The 24,932-nt window shown below is 46.4% G+C and overlaps 1 protein-coding gene across 2 annotated transcripts in view; it reads left to right on the top strand.

The window, feature by feature from the left end:
* The window catches only part of Hhat (hedgehog acyltransferase), a 256,294-nt gene that overhangs the window by 206,203 nt on the left and 25,159 nt on the right, over positions 1-24,932 (top strand). For both annotated transcript variants that reach the window (XM_021198909.1, XM_029538880.1), the window contains one exon: positions 8,321-8,465. In XM_021198909.1, coding sequence (XP_021054568.1) covers positions 8,321-8,465 — 145 coding nt within the window. The remainder of the gene's footprint in view (positions 1-8,320; positions 8,466-24,932) is intronic.

Genomic DNA, 24,932 nt, shown 5'->3' with positions numbered 1-24,932 from the left:
GGGTCACACTCTATCATAGGCCAGTCTCTAGGCCACTGTGTGTGCCCTGGGTCACACTCTATCATAGGCCAGTCTCTAGGCCACTGTGTGTGCCCAGGGTCATACTCTATCATAGGCCAGTCTCTAGGCCACTCCTGCAGCTTTGGCTGGTGTGACTTTGTAGTAAGTTTTGAAATCAGGGAATGTGGATTCTCCAACTCTGCTCTTGTTTTTCAGTGCTGTTCGGGTTATTCCGGGTCCTTTAAGATTAAAAGTGGATTTAGGATGGGACTATTCCTGAAAAGAATGTGTTGGGGCTTAGACTGGCTCTGCATTGAGTCTGTATATAACTGTAATATTGTTACTCAGCAACTGTAATATTGTTACTCATACATACAGGCAGAACACTGATACACTTAAATAAAAGTAAGTCCATCTTTTTTAAAAAAAGAATTGTAATATGCATTATTAAATTTCTTATCATGATATACACTAGAGCTTCTGAATTCGTTCTTGCATCTAACTGAAATCTTGGTGCTACAAACATGACTGCCTCTCTGTTACTTATGTCTTCTTGAAGCCATGTTTCAGTTTCAGTGTGTAAGAATTTTGTTTTCTTGGCTAGGTTTCGTCTTAAATATTTATTTCTTTTTTGTGCTGTTACAAATTTTCTTAATTTCTTTTAAAAAAATTATTTGTGTAAGAGTTCATGCTCTCTACTGTGCACTTGTAGAGTCAGACAACCTTGAGTGTTGATTCTTGCCTTCTGCCTAGTTTCAGACAGGGCATCCGTTGCTTGCTGCTGTGCACACAAGGCCAGCTGGTCTGCAGGCTCCCAGGGATTCTCCCTTCTCTCCCTTCCTCCCATCTGGCCTACAAGCATTGGGAGATGTGTGCTGCCGTGTCCAGCCTTCTGTGGAACCCAGGAATTCAAATCTAGGTCCTTATGTGTACACAGCAAGCACTTTAGCCACTGAGCCACATCCCCAGCTCCCAAGCTTTTAAAAAAGTGTTCATAGTATATAAAAAACAACCAATTTCTTGCATATTGATTTTGCAATCCTAAAATTTTGCTCAAGTTTTCATTTCTTCCAATGAGTTCTTTTGCTTTTTCCTAAAACCTGCATTCTTGTGTCATGAACGGAAATCATTTAACTTCTTCCATTCCAAATTTAGGTGTGGAAAAAAAATACTTATTTATTTTTTTTAAAATGAGAAAATGAAAAATTCATATATTTACCATGTAAAGCACATTTTCAACTGCTGATGTGTTATGGAGTGGTTGAGTTGGTTCATAGGAGCATAATCTTACGAGGTTATTTTCTCTAGTGAGAACAGTCAGAATCTGCTTTCCACACAGTTCTCAAGAATACGATATGTTGGAGCTGGAGAGATGGCACACTGATTAAGAGCGCTAGGTGCTCTTGCAGGAGATCTAGGTTCAGTTCCTAGTATCCACGTGACATCTTACAAATGTCCTTAATTCCAGTTCCAGGGAATCTAATGCTCTTTTCTGGCCTCCATGAGCACCATATGTACAGGCAGAACACCGATACACTTAAATAAAAATAAGTACATCTTTTTTTTTTAAAAAAAAAAGAATCACAATATGCATTATTAAATTTCCCATTGTGATATGCAGTAGAGCTTCTGAATTCATTCTTGCCATCTAACTGAAATCTTGTGTTCCTGAACCCAGTCACAGGACCTGTTAATGTTTATCAGAGTAGCCTCTGTTCTTTGATCTGTCACTTTCTGGAAAGATTTGCTGACTCTCTGGGGTACCTGAGGCCCATAGTAACTGAGTCTCTGGAATAACAGAGTCCCCAGGGGTACCCAACCCCCCCAAACTGAGCCCCTCAGGGTATCTGAGCCCCACTTCCCAGAAACCAAGATTGCCCCCCCCCCCAGGGTACCTGAGACCCTTTAAGATTTCAGTGTATCAACCATGCATTTCTGCTTCTGGAATCAATGCTTGGTGACTTTCTTGGGCTGCAACAAGAATGTTCCCTAAAGGCTTGGTTCCCATGGCAGCAATGTTCCTAGAGGTGCAGCTTTGGGGACACGATTGGATCAGAACACCTTTGACCTCATCGATGGATTAATCCATTGATAGTGGGTAGCATAGTAGGCTGACTGGAGGTGACGGACTTACTGGAAGGGAATCAGTTCTTGGTAAATGTCCTTGGGGACCATGTCTTATCTCCTGCCTCACACCCCTCCCTATTCTTCCTGGCTACCATAGGGAAGCTGCCTCCCCCCTACTCTCACAGAAGTTCTAGTCTGCCTTTCTCTGGCCCAAAGCAGTGGGTTAGACAATGAGTGACTATAAACTATCCTTATTTTAAGTTGTTCCTCTCAGGTACATTGCCACAGTGAAGGAGAACTGACACACACAGGCCAGTGACATATGCAGGCCGCTGACACATGCAGGACACTGACACATACAGGCTGCTGACACACAAAGGACACTGACACAGGTCTCTGACACAGGCCACTAGCACATACAGGCTGTTGATACACAGGCCACTGACACACATGGACCACCACTGACACATGCAGGCCACTGACCTACACAGGCTACTGACACACATAGGCCTCTGACACAGGCTACTGGCACACATGGGTCACTGATAAAGGACATGTGGAGAGAACCCCTCCTGTATGAGATGTGTGTGCAGAAGTGCGCTCTGGCTTGGGGAATAGAAGCTGTAGGTGTTTCTAGGAGCACGTACAGAGCTCAGCAGTAAACTAGGAAATGAAACTGAAGGAAGCAGGTACTTTTTAATTTTAATTAAAAACCTTAATTAGCATACAAAATATGACTATGTTCTTTCTTATGTTCCATATACGTGAAGGTTGGAGGCATTGCTTTCTGAATATTTCATATATTCATTTTGCTTGGGCACAGGAAGGGACTGAACAGTAAGGACTCACGTGTGAGCTTATGGGTGCCCACCTGTCCCCACTGGTGTCCACTGTTGCCTCCCCCACCGCTGCTGCTCCCATCCCCACAGGCTCTACTTGACATTGTCATTAGAAAATGAAAATCTGTGATTTCATGGGGAACCATGTCCAGCTGCTCAATCCCACCCCATTTCCATTCTTAGCTTCTCCCCTACTTAAAAAACAACAGCATCAGGTCACACTTGCCAAGCCTTTGTCACAGTCTCCAGCAGCCATTCCTCCTGCCATCTGCTCCCCCAGATGCTCAGCTGCCCCCAATCTCAGCTCCTCTGTGGACAGTCAAGGGGGTTGAGCTCAGCAGCCTTCAGCTCTGCAGCACCAGTTGCCCGCATCCCACACGTGTGACCTCACTGTAACACATGCTGCAGCCTGAACCCCTGGTACCGGCTTGCTGGCCCAGCCAATCGTGCAATTTCCAGAAACTGGATGCTGGCTGGAAGAGACAGGGGTGTTTCTATGGAGATATGAAGCAACATCTCACAGCAAGAAGCACAAACTAGTTTGATAGAAGTTGGTTGAGCTCTGAGATTCAGTTGGTTTCAAGTTAGTCCTCACCTTGGAAGTAGGTGTGTTAAAGAAGCCTTGGTTGCTGCTGTCATGTTCCCACCTTTGGTCTGAAACAGTGTTCTCAGATGGTTGAGCAGAGGCCTACCTGAGGCCTGAGATTCCTGGTGTTCTGGGACACTCATGTAATCAGGGCAGGTCCCATGTCTTCACTGAACCTAGTAGGTTATACTCACAAGGAAAGGAAACTGCCATAGCCTAGTTCTCTGCTATGTTTGAGACATCAAGCATGGGGACAGAGTGGTTCCTGCCAATGCGCTCTATCGTCTTTCCATGCTGTCCTCTGAGTTTCAGACATGTGTGGTGAGGATGCTTGGATCCAGTGACCTTGTTCATCAGCAGCTGGAGGCACAGGGGCTTTACTCATTCTCAGGACTGGTGGGGTAGTCACTGAAGGAAACTAACAACTTTTCAAACAGGTCTTGGGGACAACACCACTCCCAAATATTTGCTCCCAGCATAATGGAATACCACAGCCCTTTCTATCTCTGGGAATAGGCCAAACCACACCAGTATTCTTTTTTTTTTTTCATCCTGATAAATTCATGTTAATGAAACTAAAATTCTGTTTGTCAGTCACACTGTTGATATCTGATCAGGTTGGCAATTGGACTCTCATTGTCATGTTTTATGGCTCCTTACTTTACGCTGAAGTTCTCCTGGTCTCGTTTACAATTCTTCAACAAGAGTTCTCTTCTCCAGGGTGTTTTTAAGCATATGAAGCAGGAGGGTGGATGACTGAGGTGGGGATGTGGCTCTCTTTGCATATGTGCTTATATCCTAGATACAATAGACCACGGGAGTGACTGCTATCATAGGATGTCAAAGAGCACAAAGTAAATGAAGGATTTATAATAAGGATTTATAATATTCTACTTATTGATATTGCTGTGTGGAGCAAGGGAATATACCCTGTTATTCACTCTTGGAATACCTAAGAATGGTATTAATTTAAAAAAAAACATAGGTGCTAGAGAGATGGCTCAGCAGTTAAGAACACTGACTGCTCTCCCAGAGGTCCTGAGTTCAATTCCCAGCAACCACATGGTGGTTCACAACCATCTGCAATGGGATCCAATGTCCTTTTCTGGTGTATCAGAAGACAGCTACAGTGTTCTCATATAAATAAGTCTTTAAAAAAAAAACCCATAAGCCAGTGGCTGAGACCCCTAATGTCAACCTATCTCCATGAACAATAATCCTCATTATCTGTAGTTTTGATTCCACAATTTAATTACTTGAAGTCAGCTGTGCTCTGAAAGTACTACCTGGAAAATTCTAGAAATAACCAATGTATAAATTGTTGAAGCTCCAAGTATCCTGGAGCACTCTCGAGCCCACTTCTGTCTTTCCTGAAATGTGACCCTTCTTTCTTTCCAGTGTGTCCACATTGTATGAATCACTCACCCACTTGCGACTCTGTATTCCTCTTAGTTATCAACTTGACCTTTGGATTTTGTGTTCAGGTAGTCCTTATATAATAGGTGGAGCAACATCTTAGTGTTTAAACAGCCCTCAGGGGTAAACTATGTCTGATTCTTCACACTCCCTTGTCCCATCTTTGCCCTTCCACCACCCAACCCATACTCACTCCAGCCATCACAGGCCCCTATTCCACATGAGCACTCAGCTTAGCCTCCTACTCTACCTGGCCTTCCTGTTTAGGGTACATGACAGCCAGCTGAGCAAGCCCATGGAAGCCCAGTCATTCAAAATGTTCTCTGTTGGTTTTTAAATGATTTTAGTCAACTCTAATAAAAGAAGAGCCTCCTTGAGCTTCACCAGGCTTTGTACCTTGACTGGGGGCTACACTGATAAAGCAAAAAGGGGGTAGTCTTTCAACTCCCTCCTAGAGTGTCAGGTTCAGGGTGGAGGACAGACTGACTGGGTTTGGCTCACTTGGTCCTGGGAAGACAAATTTGTCACAGCAGCCTCTGTACCTACAGGGAATTATTTGGGCACATCCGTACCTATTCAGATAGCTCACCGTTTCTTGATTTATTATTCTGAGTTCTTCATGTTCGTTTCCTGGCCTCCTCCCCAACCACCTCCCCAGTTGTTGCTAGCTGAGTCAGTACTGCCCACAGAACATCATCTTCTGCTTTCAAATGCAAACCACGCTGGAAAGGCATTCTCTGAAGTGGGTAGCCGGGTAATGAGCATGTCCTTCTTCTCTGCTTTGTGTGACAGCATCCATGATTCTGCTCATGGCCTCTTGGGGCAGCTAGAGTGACAGCCTCATCTTGTCTGAGACCTGTGGGCTGGAGAGCTTTCCAGGCCACAGACAGACAGCTCTGCGACTCTCCCCCATATGGCTTGTTCATGCTGAGGCCACACAGGTGTATGGTGGTCATAAAAGCCCCTGTAAGCTGGTGTGGGAAGAGGAAACAGTGTCAGGGAGCTGCTCCTCCACAGTCAGATCAGTGCTTCGGAAACAGTCCTGGAGCCTATTGTCGAGGAATGGACCTGGGTGGGAATTGATTTCTCTACACTGAGGGGACCCTGACTAAATAGCAGTCACATCAGGTCACCACAGCCAAACCCTGCTGAGATTCACCCTCCGGACTGGTCACCCAGGCTGCTGCCATGGAGTCTTTAAAATCACAGCACAGCTAAGCTGGTGGCCTCAGAGAACTGTTAGGAAACATCTACGACCTTTCTGTTGCTCCCCTTCCTGTACCTGTAGACTCCACTGAAGCACTTGTTAGAAGCCCCGTGGCGATGCCCCTGGCTCTACTCTAAACACACAGATGTCTTTATGGGTTCTCATGTCTCCTGCCATGATGGGGTAGCTTTACTGGCAGTGACAACCGCAACGTAAGGGTTGAGGTACTAAGGCTTGGTTTGCTTTGTAAAATCCGTGAGGAACTACCAAAGGGGTGCGAAATGAGGACCCCGGAAGGATAACAGCTTCTGTGCTCCCTGGGAAGGTCCTTCCATCCATAGTCCTTCAGGTACTGTGGTGGGCTACCTTCTAGCAGCAGCTGCTGCTGTGTGTTGCTGAGAAACTGTATCAATTCCTTGATATGATATCAAAATGCCTGACAAAGGCAGCTTTAGGAAGGAAGGGTCTATTTTGCCATACAGTTTGAGGGTTCTGTCCATCATGCTGTGAAAGTCATGGAGGCAGGAACGTGGGGCAGCTGGCCACATTGCATTCCCAGGCAGGAGGCAGAGGGAGAGAGGGGGCTCAGTTCTCCCCCCTGCCCCACCTCTCTCTCTTGCAGTCTAGGACTTGCTCTCACTCAGTTAACCCAGTCTAGAAACCTCTTCACAGACCTCTCCAGAGGGTTGTTTCTATGGTGATTCTAAATTCCATCAACTTGGCAATCCAAGTGTTTCTCTCATACTCTCAACCTCACAGCAAGTCAGGTTTCGAGAGGCCGACTGACTTCCTAGGGTTAAGTCCGCCAATCTAGAAGGTCACCGTCTTAGGGTTTTATTGCTGTGAAGAGACAGCACGACCAAGGCAATTCTTAGAAGTGGCATCATTTAATTGGGACTGCCTTACAGGTTCAGAGGTTCAGTCCATTATCAAGGTGGGAAGCACAGCAGCATCTACACAGACATGGTGCTAGAGGAGCTGAGAGTTCTACATCTTGTTCTGAAGGCAAACAGGAGAAGACTGGCTTTCCGGCAACTAGGAGGAAGGTCTCTCAAAGCCCACCCCTATAGTGGCACACTTCCTCCAACAAAGCCACACCTCCTAAGAGTGCTACTCCTTGGGCCAAGCATATTCAAGCCACCACAGTCACTGGGGTCTTGACCCTGGTCACTTTGGTCTTGGTGTGGAGCTGTACTATAGGGAACAATTTAAAAGTGATTTTGTCAATGGATTTACAAAATCCATAAGATAAGAAGGCTACCCCATCCTAACCAGCTTTAGAACTTATATTACCAAGGCCAGAGGGAGGCCCAATGTGGAGGAAGTAACACCGCTGGAGTACATCACTTCTTGGGGTAGAACAAATATGTTGTAGGCTAGAGGTTTTGAAAACTGTCTCAGCAATGACCTAACTGCAGGTGCAGGAGGAGGACTCTGGACCTGGCCGCAGGAGGATGTTGTTCTGGTTTTATGTTAACTTGACAGGGTTAGAATCATTTAGAAGAGGGAACCTCAATTGATGAAAACACCCTCACAAGATTGACAGGTGGGGCATTGTCCAAAGTTTGGTGTGAGAGGCCTTGCTCACTGTGGGTGATGCCATGCCGGGCCTGGTGGTCCTGGGTGCTATATCAAAAGATGATTAGCAAGCCACGAGGAGCGAGCCAGTCAGCAGCACTCTTCCCTGGCCTCTCTATCAGTTCCTGCTGTGAGTTCTTGCCCTTACTTCCCTGGATGACAGACATGTAAGCTGTAAGGTGAAATAGCCCCCATTTCCCCTGTGGTTGTTTTTAGTCATGGAGTTTATTATCACAGCAATAGAAACACCCAGACAGAAATTGTTTTAGTTAGGGTTTTACTACTGTGAAGAGACACCATGACCAATCCAAGTCTTATAAAGGACATTTAATTGGGGATGGTTCAGAGGTTCAGTCCGTTATCATCAAGGCAGAAGCATGGCAGTGTCCAGACAGATATGGTGCAGGCAGAGCTGAGAGTTCTACATCTTCATCTGAAGGCTGCTAGCAGAATACCGGTTAGGATGAGAGTCTTAAAGCCCACAACCTCAGTGACACATCTACTCCAACAGGGCCACACCGTCTAATAGTGCCACTCCCTGGGCTGAGCACATACAAACCATCACAGAAATAAACCTTAGCCATAGTTCTGCTCCCTCAGTGAGATGCTTCTTGCATTTTCTCATAGGCCCGGCACCTCTCCCCACAAGCCCGCCATCGACTGCACGCTCTGCTCGCTGCCTGCTCCACCTCCATGCTCATCCTCTTCAACCTGGTGTTCCTCGGGGGAATTCAAGTTGGAAAAACCTACTGGAACAGGATCTTCCTGCAAGGTGAGTTACCTCGCAGCCCATTGAATGCTGGTATATGATCTCCTTGGGGTGCAGGTGCTATTATTGACTTGAGAGTCTTAGGAGAGCCACATTTATGACATGTGACCAGCAAGTGTCAGCTGGGAATGGCTTCTGCTCCACTGTGACTGCAGTGCTACCTGTATGTAGGTAGCTCATGTTGGCCGCCTGTGATGCTTGGTGTCCAGATGTGGGACCCCAACTCCCTGGACCCTCCATGCTCATCCTCAGCACATCTCCAATGTTGTGACTTCTTTCTGAGCTTCCCCAGTGTCACTAGATTCCAACCTTCAGTGTACATGAAGTCTAGCCTTGTTCCATGTATGCTGTGAAGTCCTGCCAGCAAGTCTTCTTGTACTGTCCTGGAGCTGTGGACCTGGGTCCTGTGTCCAGCTCTATACCTGGATGCTGGTCTCTGAACATCATTACCTAATCTCTCTCTCTCTCTTTTAAGTAGACATGCGTGTCTATATGTGTGTAGGCACATGTGTGTGATGGCATGTGTGTACAAGAGGTCAGAGGACAACTCTGTGGAGTTGTTTCTTTCCTTTTACCTTTATGGGGCTCTAGGGATAACTCAGGCTACCAGGCTTGCCTGGCAAGCACCTTTACCACTGAGCCACCTTGTTGGCCCCAACTGTGGGCTAGTCTTGTTTCATGCACATCCCCACACCCACAGCAAAGCTACATCTATGGCAGGTAGACTCTAAGTGTGTGGCAGTTGTGAAAACTTTACAGCTGACCATCATTATCTTTGGTCACCACTTCTCATGGGCTGGCACTAAGACATTTTGGGACTTCTGAAAGGTGAGAACAGAATATTCACTGAGCATAGCACTGTAGCCAGATCACTGTACTTCCAAAGAAAAGATCCCCTGTTCCACTTCCTCTCCCTATGCTTGGGTTTGGGGATTCCTGGTTGAGCAGTGGTGGTGGAACTGGACATGGCTCATCTGTTGTCTCTGTGTCAGGGTTCCCAAGGAGCCCCAGATATTTCTGTGGAAGCTCTCTTTTCACATCAGAAATATTTACTTAAGACCAGTATACTGTTTACTTAAGACCTTTGCAGGCACAAAGGATGGGTGATAGGGCGACTGTGTCCTACTTTTCTTGTCTGTGGCCACAAAACCTGGCACAACGATAGGCACATGGAGACTTGGGTGGGGGAGCTGACCTTGGGCTCCCTGTCATCTAATGAGAAGGCTGTGATGTCCAGTTCAGTAAATCAAATACATCAGATGCTTGCTATTTACAAATCACCGTGAGTACAAGGATGGAATGGGAAACCCATGCTGCCTGGGATCCTAGCACACAGGATGCTAAGGGTGAATCCTTGAGAGTCCGAGGCTAGCCTTAGCTACACAGTGAGACCCTGTATCTAAGGAGAGGTGGGACAGATAAAAGAAACACAGATTATAAATATGGAAGCCAAATACAAATGTTTTCCATGTGATGCTTGACTGGGGTAACTGTGCAGATATCTGAGGGAGCTGCTGGAGGCCAGTAGGCAGGGTGGTGGGCTTTCCATAGCAGGTGGCCATTACCCAGGACGGTGTTTAAGCTGAACACCAAGAAGACCAGAGAAACTCATGATGGCCGCCACAGCAGAAACTCCATTCTTGGTGGATCTTCACTGTACGTCTTCATTACTCAGGGCTGAGGGGATGGGTCAGCAGGTTCAGGCCCTCAGTGGCCATATAAAAGCTTGTATTACCACACATGTGCCTGAGACTCCAGAGCTGTGCTGTGGGTAGGCAGGGGGTGGTGGGATAAAAGGGTTCCTAGGGCTTTCCAGCTGCCAGCCTCGCCTGACTCCAGGTTCAGTGAGACATCCCATAGAGAGTGATAGAGAAGGACACTTGATTCTACCCCATGGCCTAGAACACATATAAAACATGTACATACTCACATATGCACTTGTGCCTACCTCTTACACATGTGGTTTTATTTCTCTCACAGTTTGTCACAAACCCAGTCATTTTTCTAAGCTATAACTCTAAGACTTAGAATGTTTGATCAAGTCTACATTCTTGTCTTGGTATCAGGGAAGAGAACATGAGGCCAACGAGCCTAACACTGAAGAACTTAGATGTGACATGTGACATTTCTGCTCATGTCCCATTGGCCAGAACCAGTCATGTTACCATCCCAGGAGCCAGGCTGGAGCCGTGGAAAGCAGGCAGGTATTGGTATGTAGCAGTAGTCTGTGTCACCCAGTCACCCAGCTGGAGATGTCCCAGAGGCTGTGGGAAGCATGCATTGGATTTGAGGAAGAGGGAAGACCGGTGGTTGATACGTGAAAGTCAACTGTAGTCAAGGCTGCGGGAATGGACTAAGAGTCAGGAGCTAGCTGCCTGCAGTAAGAAGTGGGGTCAGACCTGGGGCATGCTGGTGCTGAAGAGGACAGGACAAGATCTACAGAGTGCCGTTGCTGCTTCTGCATGGCAGGAGACTCATAGCTCTGCTTGCCCGGCACCCTGTGTATCCGCCAGGATATGGGGCCAGCATTCTGTGTCCTTCTGTGGCCTGTGATAGGACACAGTGTTTCTGCCCTCCTTGGACTCAGGAGGAGCAGGGATTCTGACTCTTTGTATAAGACTCTGCAATCATTTCTCTTCGCGTTTCTGAAGCCGGAAGCTCTCCAGACAGACCGACCTGCTGGGATCTTGACCGGTCTGTTTCATGGGAAGCTTTAGTCAGGCAATGTCTTCTGGGATTTCGTCAGTTGCCCCATAAACCATTTTCTTGTTGAGGTTCCCTCCCCCGCCCCCGCCAATTCCTGAGTTTTAGATCTAAAATGGAAGGGAGTGAGCCTGACTGTGGCAAATCTCCCATCCTGGCGAGCCTGACTGTCTCATAAACTGATAGAGATGGCTGTTATAAATATTCATGTTTAGGTACAAGAACTAATTAATGAGTTGGTAGTATAGAGATGGCTGTTATAAATATTCATGTTTAGGTACAAGAACTAATTAATGAGTTAGTAGTATGCATCCTCAGGTCCTGCTGGGGGGTTAATAGACCAGCATTCTAAAACTGAAAAAGAAAATCTGACTTATGAAGTCATCTGGCCCCCGAGGACCCCAGAAGGACCTGTTGCTGCTGGTACATGAAGCATGGTGGATGTATCAAGACTTCTGACGCTTCCTGCAGCCTAGGCAACCTCTACCTTTGGGTGTAAGATCAGTTCCTGTTGCTCTAAAACTCATCTCTCTACACAGGAGACCTGTCTCCAGGGAGTGGCTCATATTCAAGCTCATAATCTAGACAGCAGGGTTTGACAGACATACCTTCCTCTGTGCTGTGATGGCTTGGGTATTGCTGCAGAGACAGAAAGCACTTAATCATCACTATGGATCCCAACTCAAGGAGTCAAGCAACACAGGGAAGGGACAGATTAAGGGTTTGCAAATGCCATTGTCTTAGTCACTTTTCTGTTGTGATAAAATTCCAGACAATACCAACTACTACAAGTACAGTCCCATTATGTCAGGAAAGTCATAGAGGCAGGAATTTGACATATCTGGTCACATTGCTTCTACAATCAAGCAGAGAGATGAATGCCTATATTCAGATTGCTACCTCCCACTTATGAAAGTTCTGGCCCCAGCCTACAGGGATAGTACTGTCCTCCTTTTTAGGAAGGGTCTTCCCCAACTAGTACAAGTAAAATGGTCCTTTCCAGGCATGCCAGAGGCTAATTTACTGTAAACAATTCCTCACAAGCATACTTGAAGGCTTGCCTCTTAGCAGATTCCAGTCCTGTCAAGTTGGTAGTCAACATTAACCATCACACTATTGTGTGGCATTTCCTGGGAAGATATGAACAAATATCTGCCCACCCCAGACACATTGATGGCACATTAAAGGAACAATTCCACGCAAGTCTAGCTTAGTGAACCAGTGAGTTCAACGCGGTTACTTATGATGTGAGGTTTCTTAAAGGGGTATGGGAGACTCAAAGACAGTTGCACTACTGAACATCCCACCACAGCATGGAGATGACTCACTAAAGCTGCATCCCTGGAGCTCCCTCCCCGCCCCCCCCCACCGCCGCCACCCCCAGAAGCCTGCAGGCAACTCCACAGAAGAGTCTCCTCCACTGGCGATGCCTGCTGCTCATACCATCTTGGGAGGGGACTTTGTGACTCTTAACTTTTTGAGCTTCTGGGTCTTGTAGGTTCCCAGCTCTTGAGTCATGTGAGCCCTCGTCTAGGAAGGAGTGTTGCAGTTCACAGTTAGGGACACATATTTCACAGCAAATCAGATACTAATTCACACAGATACAAACTTGTTAATTCTGCAGGGATATGGAAACTGTAGATCCACAGTTGCCGAATCCTAAAAGAGATGGGCGTATCCAGATGCATGCTTACTAATTTCTACTGAGCATGGCTGCATGCATAGTTAAGCACTCACTAATTCTCTGGGAGTCATTTCCCTCCCCTCTGATGTACCTACAAGTATCTCATGAGGTAGCTTGGAAGTCTGACCTCAGAGCCAGCATCTCCCTGTCTCTAGTGCCGTAAACCTGACTACAGTCAGCTTTGTTTTAAGCTGCCAAGGTTACTATAGTGCTCCTATAGCAGCCTTCATCCTGGACTCCAGGTGAGAGAGGAGGCTGAGAGCCTGGGTCTGCTTTTTCTACTGTGCACCTTCCCTGCTCTGATACAGAATGGAAGGTAGACATGCCTGGTAAAAACATTGGGATCTGGTGTATGTAATGCTCATAGCATTTTATCAGCAAGACTCACCTCTGCTGCTGAGATAATTCAGCAGAGAGTAAGGATTCCATGCCTTCATCTCTAATATTAGTGTGTGTGTGTGTGTGTGTGTGTGTGTGTGTGTGTGTACACCATTTAAACATGCTTTAAGCTACTGTAAGTTTTACAGGTCTAAGGAGGATGTGGCTGGGGGTCTTGTGCCACTTGCTTACTCCAGGATGAACTACCTTGGGTTATGCTCAGCAGAGACAAGCTCTAGGATGAGCTACCCTGGGTTATGTTCAGCTTGCTCTAGGATGAGCTACCCTGGGTTATGTTCAGCTTGCTCTAGGATGAGCTACCCCAGGTTATGTTCAGCTTGCTCTAGGATGAGCTACCCCGGGTTATGTTCAGCTTGCTCTAGGATGAGCTACCCTGGGTTATACTCAACAGAGACGAGCACAAAGCGCTGCTTGTGTCGTATTTGTTTGCAGAAGCTTTGTGATGGAGAAGCTTCAACCTCCCAGACTGATGTGAGCATTGATTTCTTCAGCAGGCAGCTGTTGCGTTCTGCCCTGTAAAGGTATCAATGAGAAGTAACTCTGTGTTTTATGGCTTTTCGTGGGGAGATATCTGTTCATACCAGATAGGGTACTCACAAACCAAGAAAGGATTCTGTCCAACCTCCCTTAGTGGGACCAGCGAGTTGACTGGGGTTACTTTCATGAGCAGAGGTGACCACAGATCTCTCCAACATTAGCCTCACACCTTGGCACACACATGCAGGTGTTCTCCCCATATACCTACACACACATACATGCACCCAAATACACAGATACCTGCATGTAGACCCCCAATATCCTCCTTCCTGACTCCTTGCACAATTTCTTGGGTATACCATGTATACACACACACACACACACACACACACACACACACACACACACAGAGTCTTCCTTCTTCCTTATCACCTCATATAGCTTGGCAAACCATGACTCAACACTTAACTCCAGGAGAGGCTCCTTGCCCTGAGGAACCTGGTTCCCTTTCCTCTGGATTCCAGTGGGGGAGGAGAGAGGGTGCTGTTGTACATATCAGAACCCCAACATTCCCTGAATCTGCTTGCTATTTCTAGTGGAGAGAGGTGAAAGTGTATTTTGTCTCTGGTTGCTAGCTTGTCCAGACAGTTTATTCATCTCCTGATGCAAATGCTTCTAGACAGGAACTTTCTTTAAAGGCAAACTGATGTGTGGCACTGAAGATCCAGGGGGATCTGTGGTGATGTAGAACTCCCTCCTCCCATCTTCTCAGGTTCTTGGGAGTGAAACTTCGCTCATGATGTCTTTTGCATGAGCAAAGACGGAGGGCAGATGTCAGCATCTCCCAGGCTGTTTGTGAGGGAGGACTCATTCAAATGGAGCTCTATCTCCTTAGATCTAGACACTAGAGCAGCATTTCTCAACCTGGGGGTTGCAACCCCTTTGGGATGGAACTACCCTTTCACAAGGGTCGCATATCAGATATCCTACACACCAGTTATTTTTATTACAATTCATAACAGTAGCAAAATTAGTCATGAAGTGGCAACAAAAATAATTTTATTGTTGGGGGGGTCACCACAATATGAGGAGCTGTATTTTTTTCCTTTATTAGATATTTTCTTTATTTACATTTCAAATGCTATCCCGAAAGTTCCCTATACCCTCCCTCCGCCCTGCTCCCCTACATACCCACTCCCACTTCTTGGCCCTGGCATTCCCCTGTACTGGGGCATATAAAGTTTGCATAGTCTAGGGGCCTCTCTTCCCAATGTTGGACAACTAGGCCATCTTCTGCTACATATGCAGCTAGAGACATGAGCTCTGGGGGTATTGGTTAGTTCATATCCATCTATAGGGTTGCAGACCCCTTCAGTACCATGGATTCTTTCTCTAGCTCCTCCATTGGGGACCCTGTGTCTCATCCTATAGATGACTATGAGCATCCACTTCTGTATTTGCCAGGCACTGGCATAGATGAGAAGCTATATTAAAGGGTCACAGCATTAGGAAGGTTAAGAACCACTGCTCTCAGACACTATTACATATGCCAGCAAGAACTTGCTGAAAGGACACTGATATAACTATCTCTTGTGAAGCTATGCCAGTGCCTGGCAAATATAGAAGTGGATGCCCACAGTCATCTATAGGATAGAACACAGAGACCCCAATGGAGGAGCTAGAGAAATTACCCAAAGAACTGAAGGGGTCTGCAGCTCTATAGGTGTAACAACAATATGAACTAATCAGTACCCCCAGAGCTTGTGTCTCTAGCTGCATATATAGCAGAAGATGGCCTAGTCAGCCATCATTGGGAAGAGAGGTCCCTTGGTCTTGCAAACTTTATATGCCCCATACAGGGGAACGCCAGGGCCAAGAAGCGGGAGTGGGTAGGTAGGGGAGCAGGGCAGGGGGAGGGTATAGGGGACATTCGGGATAGCATTTGAAATGTAAATGAAGAAAATATCTAATAAAATAATTTTAAAAAATGAACCACTGCTCTAGAGGGTTGATGAGCAGGTGCCTCCTGCCCAGTGAAGTTGATTCACACTTCAGTGTTTACGGTTAGATAAAGGTCTGCCGGCCATGGCCGTTCTTGACATTTGCTCTGGTTTCACTTCTGTTGCCACGATAAAACACACATACCAAAAGCAGCTTATGGGAGGAAGTGATTTATTTCAGACTACTGTTCCAAGTTACAGCCCATCACTGAAGGAAAATCAAGGTAGGAACTCAAGCAGACAGTCACATCACAGGTACCATCAAGAGCAGAGAAAAATAAATGGATGCCTGCTTGCCTGCTCTCTTGGACCCCGCCCCTGTCTGACATGGCCCAGGAGCCCCAGAGTGGGTCTTCCCACCTCAGTAATCAAGACAATTCCCCATAAGCGTATTCACAGGCCAACCTGTCCCAGACCAAGAATCTCAGCACAGCGAGAATTAAGCATCACAACATCCGGATTTAAGGCTGTGAGATGCATTGGCTTCTTTGCCTCCTGCCACATTGTCACCCATGTCACTGGGCTTACAAAGTGAGATGTGAGACCAGGGCATCGGAGTACCTGGAGACTCACTATCACTGGGAGAATTTCTGAAGTTGCTAGGAATGACATTCAGCCAGGATGCCTGGAAATGCTCTCTTCTGTGCTTGTGTGTGAAACCTGCTAACCAGGGGTTCTGTGAAAGAAGGAAACTTTGTAAAGTATCTTTAAACAGAACTCCTGGGTAGATGTGATTGATTAGGTAGAAGTGGAGTGATTGTGTATCTTTGCTGGTAATTAACCCTACAGATTTGGAACCCTTTTGTTTTTATTAACTGCTGACCGTTTATCGCCGCCACCCTTCATCTTCCTGTCCCCAGTCATTCAATTGCAGGGTGCTGTTCCGTGTCTCTGGGGATCACCCCGATTCCTCTTATACCTTCCTATAAGATAAGGTGAGGGAGGGGCTTGATTTTCCTCTGCCAATTGAGACAAACTGAGAGCAAGATTTCTTTTTAGGAAAAGCTGTGTGTTTGTGTGCGTGCGTGCGTGTGTGTGTGTGTGTGTGTGTGTGTGTGTTTCTAAGTTGACAATGTGGAAATCAAGTCTTCAGCATGGCCCATACTGTTTATTCTGTGTGGGTGGGTAATCCTGCTAATCACCCATGGTAAGTAAACCTCTCCTGCTAATCAAACCTACTTGGAAAATGGCCAGCAGAGACCAAGCTGTGCTTTGTGCTTTTTGCCCACTTCATTGTCCATTTGAGTCTTGCCTCAAAGAAAAGAAGTATTGATCTAGATTGGGCAGTGTTTGGGGCTAGCATTTGTCACCGGCCATTGCTGTGTGACATCACCCCAGAGTTTAATGGCTTGAGCAACGGCTGCTCAGTTCACCAGCCTCTGTGCCAAGTGAAGGCTGGCAGGCCTAGCGCCACCTCTTGAGTGTATCTGTGGTCGGCCTTGGTTTAGATTTACTAGTCGAGAAAAGACGACAGTGCTTGTATTAGTCAGGGTTCTCTAGAGTCACAGAACTTGCAGATAGTCTCTATATAATAAAGGAATTTATTGATGACTTACAGTCTGCAGTCCAAATCCCAACAATGGTTCAGTAGTNGCTGTGAATGGAAGTCCAAGGATCTAGCAGTTGCTGAGTCCCACACCGCAAGAAGGCGAAAGAGCGAGAGCCAGACTCCCTTCTTCCAATGTCCTTATATAGTCCCCAGCAGAAGGCGTAGCCCAGATTAAAGGTGTGTGCCACCACACCTTTAATCCCAGATGATCTTGGACTCAGAGATCTCCCTGTCTTAATCTTCTGGATTCAATCACCACTGTGTCTCAAGATCTCCATACCAAGATCCAGATCAGAAACTTCTATCTCCCAGTCTCCAGATTAGGTTCACTGGTGAGCCTTCCAATTCTGGATTGTAGTTCATTTCAAATATAGTCAAGTTGACAACCAGGAATAGCCACTACAGTGCTCCTAGCGAGATCTCATCCCTCATGGTGATCCATGTTAGGTTAGAGAGCATCAGCTGTCTGGGAAAGTAGCTTAGTGGGCAGCAGCCGCTGAGCATGTGCAAGGCCTGGAATTTACTTCTTTCCTAGGACTAAACAAGCAAAACAGAAACCAAACTAAGACGACGCTGCACTAACCGGACATGGTGGCCACTGTCACCCCAACACTCGTGAAGGAAGAGTGGGGGTATTACTATGAGTTTGAAGTCAGACTGGTCTAAATAGTAAGGCTTTCCCTTAGAAAAGGAAAAGTAAAAACAAAAACCTTAAACATAAGGATAGCAGTAAGTGAGGAGGCTGGGCAGAACTACCCACCACAGCCATCCAGGAGGCACTGGCAAAACTGATTCCAAGGCAAAGGCAGGGCCTCTCAGGGACTCCCGGTGGGCTGGAGTTCCTGTGGGCTGGTGTGCAGGAGAGGCTCTGGATAATTCCAAGCAACAACAAAGCCCAAAGGCCAGCTGTTGCCTGCTTATTCTTCAGCGTCTTCAGCATCGCCCACTAACTCCGAGTGTTAGTGATTTTGTAGGAGACAGTAGATAGCGATGGTGAGGAAGTACATGTCGTCCTGTGCCAGGCTGGCAGGGGGAGGCAAGGCAGAGTGGATGCAGTGCATGGACCAGCATCCAGCAAGCAGGAGCCGTAGAGCCTCTGGCCCTAAGAGCTTACCCACTGTAGCAGCCACTGTGCCTCGGGCTTTCTCTGCCCTCTGACCGTGGTAACGGCCCAGCTGCTGCCCTCTCCAGCACAGAGAAGGAGGCAGCTGCTAATTTTAGACACCCAGTACGTCTCCAGGCAGCACGACTCACAACTTACAATTTTTTTTCTTTCTGGTTGCATGTTCATGTGACCCTGAATAACAAAAGAAGAAAAAAAAAACACCCTTCACCTGCTAAAGGAAAATCGAATCCTTTGTCTTAAAAACCAATCTTTTATGTCATAGGGCCATATCCTTTTGCTGAGGGAAATCTCCTGGGGGACCAGGGGCTTGCCCATAGCAGAATCCTGTTACCTGTACCTTTGAAGGACAGGAGAGAGGCAGGAATGAGGGATCAGCCAGGGCACTTGTGGAGATAAGTCTGGGCTTCTTTGGAGGTTGAAACACATGGGGTGAAAGACCAAGAGATGCAGCATTTCATTGATAAATCTGGTCTCTCTCCTTCCTAGTGTGTGTACATTGGGTGGACGAGCCACTCTAATTTGATTTGGGAAGGTCTCAGGTGGGAGGCACTAACAGCAGGGTAATTGCATTCTGAATGTTGTCAAATCACATAATGTGGCTGCAGCCAAACTGTTCCAAGCTGGGATCTGAGACGGGTACCTATGTGGTTCATTATGAGAACATTTCCAAAGGGAAAGGTGGTCCTGGGAGATAGGGTGAAGTGAGACGGTCTAAGGGCCCTAGCCTGGGAGAGCTGTGACCCTTGGCAGGCCATTGACATGGTGCCCACCTTATGTCTGCCTTCTTCCTTGCTGATACATCTAGGCTTTTCTGGAGCATGCTCAGTCCTTACATGGATCCCTTGTTCAGCTTTCATCATCTTGGGTTTCCTGCATATGTTAATTTTGATCTCTCTCTCCCCTCTCCCCTCCCCCTGCTTCCCTCTCCCCCTTTCTCCCTCTCCCCCTCTCCCCATCCTTGCCCTGCTCCTCTGTAACAGAACTGAGCCTAGGCATCTTCTGGCCTTATTTATCTGGTTTAGGTCTTTGGAGCCCTGCTTTTCTCTCAGCTTGCTTTGTTTTATTCAGCTAGAAGAGTTTAAACTTAACAGAATCGATCCTGGTCCTGTTTTGAAATTCTCCTTGTGTTCTTGGCACCCTATAATGTCATAGTTTGAGAATAATGTCGTAAATATGAGAATATTTAAAGCCTCCCATCTGCATGGCTGTGCCCAACAAGATGTGGGAAGTGTTAGGTCACACCTTCTGCATCACTGCACAAGATTGCTGTCATCAGTGGGGTCCTCACTAAAAGAGGTGAAAGCACACCGTGAGGAAATAAGAAATACAGGAAGCCTCTCAGCCTACCTGGGCCAGGAGAGAGGGAACAGTGGCCAGGGGAGTCTGGCATGAGGCTAGGACCCTTAAAAGAGAAAAGCAATGGAAACAGATGTGTCCCCAAAGTTCCCGTGTCCGTTTCATGTGGCCAGAGGGCTCAGTGATCTCGGTCCAACTGACAGAACAGGCTGCGCTGTTTAGGGTCAAAGCACTCTGGGGACAAAAAGGTGAGTGGTTCTGGTTAGTTGCCAAAGGCTGATTGTCACACAAACAGAACTTCCACCCACCCTGAGTTTACTGTTGCCACTGGTCATCACAGAGAAGGTGGCATCAGAGGTGGGCTTAAGGATAGGGACACAAGACACAAAAGCAGGAAGATGTGATTGCTCATCCAGGAGCTGGAAACTTCTGGGGTCAAATGGGAGAGGATGTGAGATGAGGCAGGTGAGTCCACTGATGTGCTGAAGGGCCCCAAGAGTGACCAGAGCACCAGTAATCAAGTCCCTGAGGACTTTGGGGTGTGCCCGTAGTGCTCTGGGCTCGCAAGGGTGACAGGATTCTCACTTTTGAAATAAGCATCTATCTGGATAGCAAGTGGATCTGTACCAGAGACAGGGGGACCAGAAGGAAGCAGTGTGAGGGAGAATGGGTCCTGCACTGTGGTTGCCAGGTAACAAGAACTGGGAAGATGGAGGAGCTGCAGGCTATCAGCTGGGTCTCCACAGTGTGCATGGTTTAGTGGTCACGGTAGCTGACCTGGACAGAAATATTCCAGATTTCTTTATTGATCTTGGTAGCCTGCCTTAGAACAGGATTTTTTTTCCTGAGTTTTGGAAAAACAGTGGCCAGGAGATTCCCACTCTGTTTGCTGACCTTTGGCTCTGGAGACCGAGGGGCTGTGCAAGTCCAAGGACAGAGTCTTTTGTAGATACAGGCCGCTTTGCTGTCTACTGCCAGAATGGATGTGCATTTTTTTTCCTAAAGGAGAGTATTAAGGGTTTCTTTTTCTTTGTGGACATTTCCCAGGTTCATTTGACTTTCCTTCTAAAAAATTATCATAATTGGAATTTCTTCTTTTCTACTTTGTTTTCAGTATTTTAAGCCTGCATGTGTCTGTATTTGCCCAATTGCTTCCTCACTACTGAATCTTACTCAGTGCCCCTTTCCTTATGTGCTTGGGCATCTTTGGCTGTGTGCTGCCATTATCTGGAAACTCTGTGAGGTGTTTCTGAGGCCTTACATGAAGGTGCTATCCCCTAGGCCATCCCTGCATGCATTTCCTGAACACACAGGGCTGGGCATGGTCACATCTCCCTAAGGGGAGATCAGTTCCCTCCCTGTCTCCTTAGTTCCAGGAGCCTGGTTTGCTTCCTGTTTACCTGAGTGGTGACCACACTCCTCTGGGTCTTGGCTTTTGTTCTTTTATAGCCCATCTGTGAGCTCTGTTCTTTGCTGACTCTACCCCAAAGATGGCAGCACAGATAGAATCTAGTCTGGACAGATGGGAGGCCGGCTAAGGACACCTCTTGCTTCCTTGTGGGTCCCACTTTAGTTTCTTATCACCTCATTATCTTGGTTACTTACATCAACCAGCTTTAAAAATGAATTTATTTATCTGGCAATTTTAAGTTTTATTTTCCTTCTACTTAGAGAATTGTTCAAAACAACATTATCAGAAACAGACATCTTACTTAGAGACAGAAAGCTTTCTGTAGAGACCCTAGTATTTGCTTGAGTCAAACATGCCATTTGGACTGTCCAAGAAATTGTCCAAGCACACGTCCAATGTAAATCAGAATTGCCAGAGAGTGCTGCTCATGTGTTCTGGAGGCTGCTGTGTCTATGGTGTCCCTGGGTTCTGGGATCTTTGTTATGATCTCTTTGGAAGTGGGTGGTACAGGGCTTGAGGGGCAGACTCATGGAGTGTGAGACCTGGAACATGGCACCCAACCTCTCAAACATGTGAATTAAGAAAACACCCAGCCCACAGGCTATAGGGAAGTCACCACTGTAGACCATTGTGGTGACTCGTCTTGACTGTCAGCTGACAGAACTTAGAGTCATCTGGGAGACAGTTCTGGGTGTGTTTGTGTGGATGTTTCCAAGGGTTAACTCTGCAGCCACCTAGACACTGGCTAGGAACACAGACTAAGGGAAAGGGAAAGGAAACAGGAGGCTCCTAAACGTGGACACCATGTGACAAGTCACCTCTCACACCACTACGATGGACTTCAGCTTTGATGTTACATACAAACAAATCCATTTTTTCCTAAGTTGTTTTTGCCACAGCAATGAGAAAGGCAAGGGCTATAGTTAATATTGATAGTATTATGTTAACATTATTCTGCTTCTAGGTCTTTTCTCTGTCTCTCGATGTCTCTGTCTGTCTGTCCGTCTGTCTCTCTCTGTCTCTCTCTTTCTCTCTCTCTCTGTGTCTCTGTCTCTCTCTTACAAAAATTTGTTACTGATGTCCACATGCAAAAGCACTGGACCCCTACCTGATGCTGTATGCAAATGACAACTTTAAATGGATCAAAGCTTAAATGCAAGAACGGGACATATCAAGCTCATAGGGAAAATATGGATGATGACTGAGCATGTTTTCTTAGCTATGGCATCAGAACACAGCAGCCAAAGAGAAAAGCAGGTCAACTGACATTACCAAAACTAAAAATGTGTGGGGTGCTGATGCAGGAGGATTGCTGAGAGTTCCAGACCAGTCTAACATACTAAGTGAGGCTGTCTTCAAAATACAATGAAATTGTTAAGAACTTTTTTTTTCTTTAAAGACATCATCAAGGAAGTATGAACACAGTTAGAATGAGGTTTTGCAACCCATGTGTCTTAGTTAGGGTTTTACTGCTGTGAACAGACACCATGACCAAGACAAGTCTTATAAAAAACATTTAATTGGGGCTGGCTTACAGGTTCAGAGGTTCAGTCCATTATCATCAAGGTGGGAGCATGGCAGCATCTAGGCAGGCATGGCGCAGGCAGAGCTGAGAGTTCTATGTCATCATCTAAAGGCTGCTAGTGGCACACTGACTTCAGGCACCTAGGGTGAGAGTATTAAGCCCATACCCACAGTGACATACCTACTCCAACCAGGTCACATCTATTCCAACAAGGCTACACCTCCAAATGGTGCCACTCGCTGGTCCAAGAATATACAAACCATCACATCATGTATCAGATAAGGACCTTCAAACTGGAAACTGTAACTCCATTGAAAATAGAGAAAGACTCAGGGTAGGGGGGTCCAAAGACAATATGAAGAGAGAAGCCAGGGAAAGACCCAACATCTCGAGTCATCGGGAGAAGTCACCTAGACAATGAGTGGGTTGCCACTTCACAACATCTAGGATGAATATTTAAAAAATGAACAAAAAATAGGAGGTAACAAGGTTTTCCGAGGATGCTGGGAAAATGGAGCACTCATCTACTGCCAATGAAAATAGAAAATGGCCTTGTCAGGCCCTTAGATATTCAAATACAGAATGACATAACTCATCAATTTCTTCTTGGTTATCTGTACAAGAAAAATAAAAGTGTGGGTCCATACAAAACGGATATGTGTGTACCCATGGCACCATTGCATAAGACAATCAAACATAGGACCACAGAAACATGTGGTATATGAAGGATTTCTCAGAATGTTGCTAGAAACCACTTAAGTATAAACAAATATTGGTCTGTGTTGTCAAAGTTTTCCTGGGGCCAGGTGAACAAATGTCTATTCAACCCAGATGGAACACTGACTATGGACAAAATACACACACACACACACACACACACACACACACACACACACACACGTATGCACCTGCATGCATACACATGCATGTACACGTGTACACACATGCATGTATACATGCTCACACATGCACATGCAGGCACACATGTACACACATGCATGCATACATGCTCACACATGCACATGCATGCATACACCCTAACCAGTTCCATCTAGACTAGCTTAGGGAACCAGTGATTTTAATGGAGTTTCCCCACAGGATCTTGGATGACTCAAAAGCCTCACTGAACAGCCCACCCCATCACAGGGACACCTCACAAAAGCCTCATCAATGGTATCCCTGCTAACTTGTAGGCAGTGCCACAGAGCCTCCTCCTCCAGCCTGTGTAACCTTGGTTATGGATCTTATAACCTTCTTGGTTCTTGTAAGCTTTGAGAGTCTCCTGAGCCTCCCTCCTGTTTCCAGGAGAGAATTTTCAGGTGGAAGGAAATAGCTACATCACAGCCAGCCCTTTTGTCTTTTCCTCTATGCATTTGTCTAATTGTCCATCTGTCCATCTGCCTATCTACTCTGCCTTAAGCCAGCCCACTAATTTATCATGTATCCTTCTTCCTGTCTCATGCAATTCTGTTTTTCTCCATCATTTCTCATCCTGTCAATCAAAAATAATGTTCACAGTAATAATTGATGCTCAAGATCAGGAACCATGCCATTTGCTGCTTTTTATCATGCTACTCTGGCATCTTTAATGTCCTTGTGCTTCATAACTTAGCATAAGGTGACTTTGCCTCGCTCTCTGGGGGATATGCTCTTTATCAATCTATCCAGAAACAGATGGACACCTAGAAGTGAAGACCATTAGACAGATCCAGACTTGCAGAGGAGGCAGGGGTGCCAGGACCGAATCTTGGCCCTGTTGGATCTTTAGGGTAGTGTGTAGAAAACCATGAGAACTCAGTGTTAATATGTCTAACTCGCTGCTGCCTTCTGCGTGTAGCTTCGTGCAGGTTGGATGCCTAGTAGCTGTGTTCCTAATTATTTACACAATGTTGATGATTTTGAGGTTGACCTGTTCTAAAGCAGCTTTCGTCATGAGTCTACCCCCTCCGTGCCACCATTAATTGCTGTGGTGTCAGCTGTTCTCTTACCCCGCCTCCAGCACAGCTGTTAGCGTACTCTAATGTCTTTCAGCCTCACATGGACAGCTTATTTAAAATGTGGTCACTTTGCTCTTACCTGTAGGAGATTCTGATGGAGCAGGCTTAGGATGGCCCCAGGAGTCTTTACTGTAGAGAGCACCTCAGTGATTCCAGTGTATCACCTGGGAAAAACTATTGTAACTGATCTGTGAATTGTAACTATTGTAGCTAGGGGAAACTATTATAACTGATCTGCAAATTGTAACTATTGTAACTGATGGCCGCTTTGGTTAATAGCATGGGAAACTTCGGCTTTCCCTT

Source organism: Mus pahari, chromosome 5 (genome assembly GCF_900095145.1).
Source record: "Mus pahari chromosome 5, PAHARI_EIJ_v1.1, whole genome shotgun sequence".
In the NCBI taxonomy this organism is placed as follows: domain Eukaryota; kingdom Metazoa; phylum Chordata; class Mammalia; order Rodentia; family Muridae; genus Mus; species Mus pahari.
Note: the sequence above shows the minus strand (reverse complement) of the source record. Positions and strands in the feature narration are given on the sequence as shown.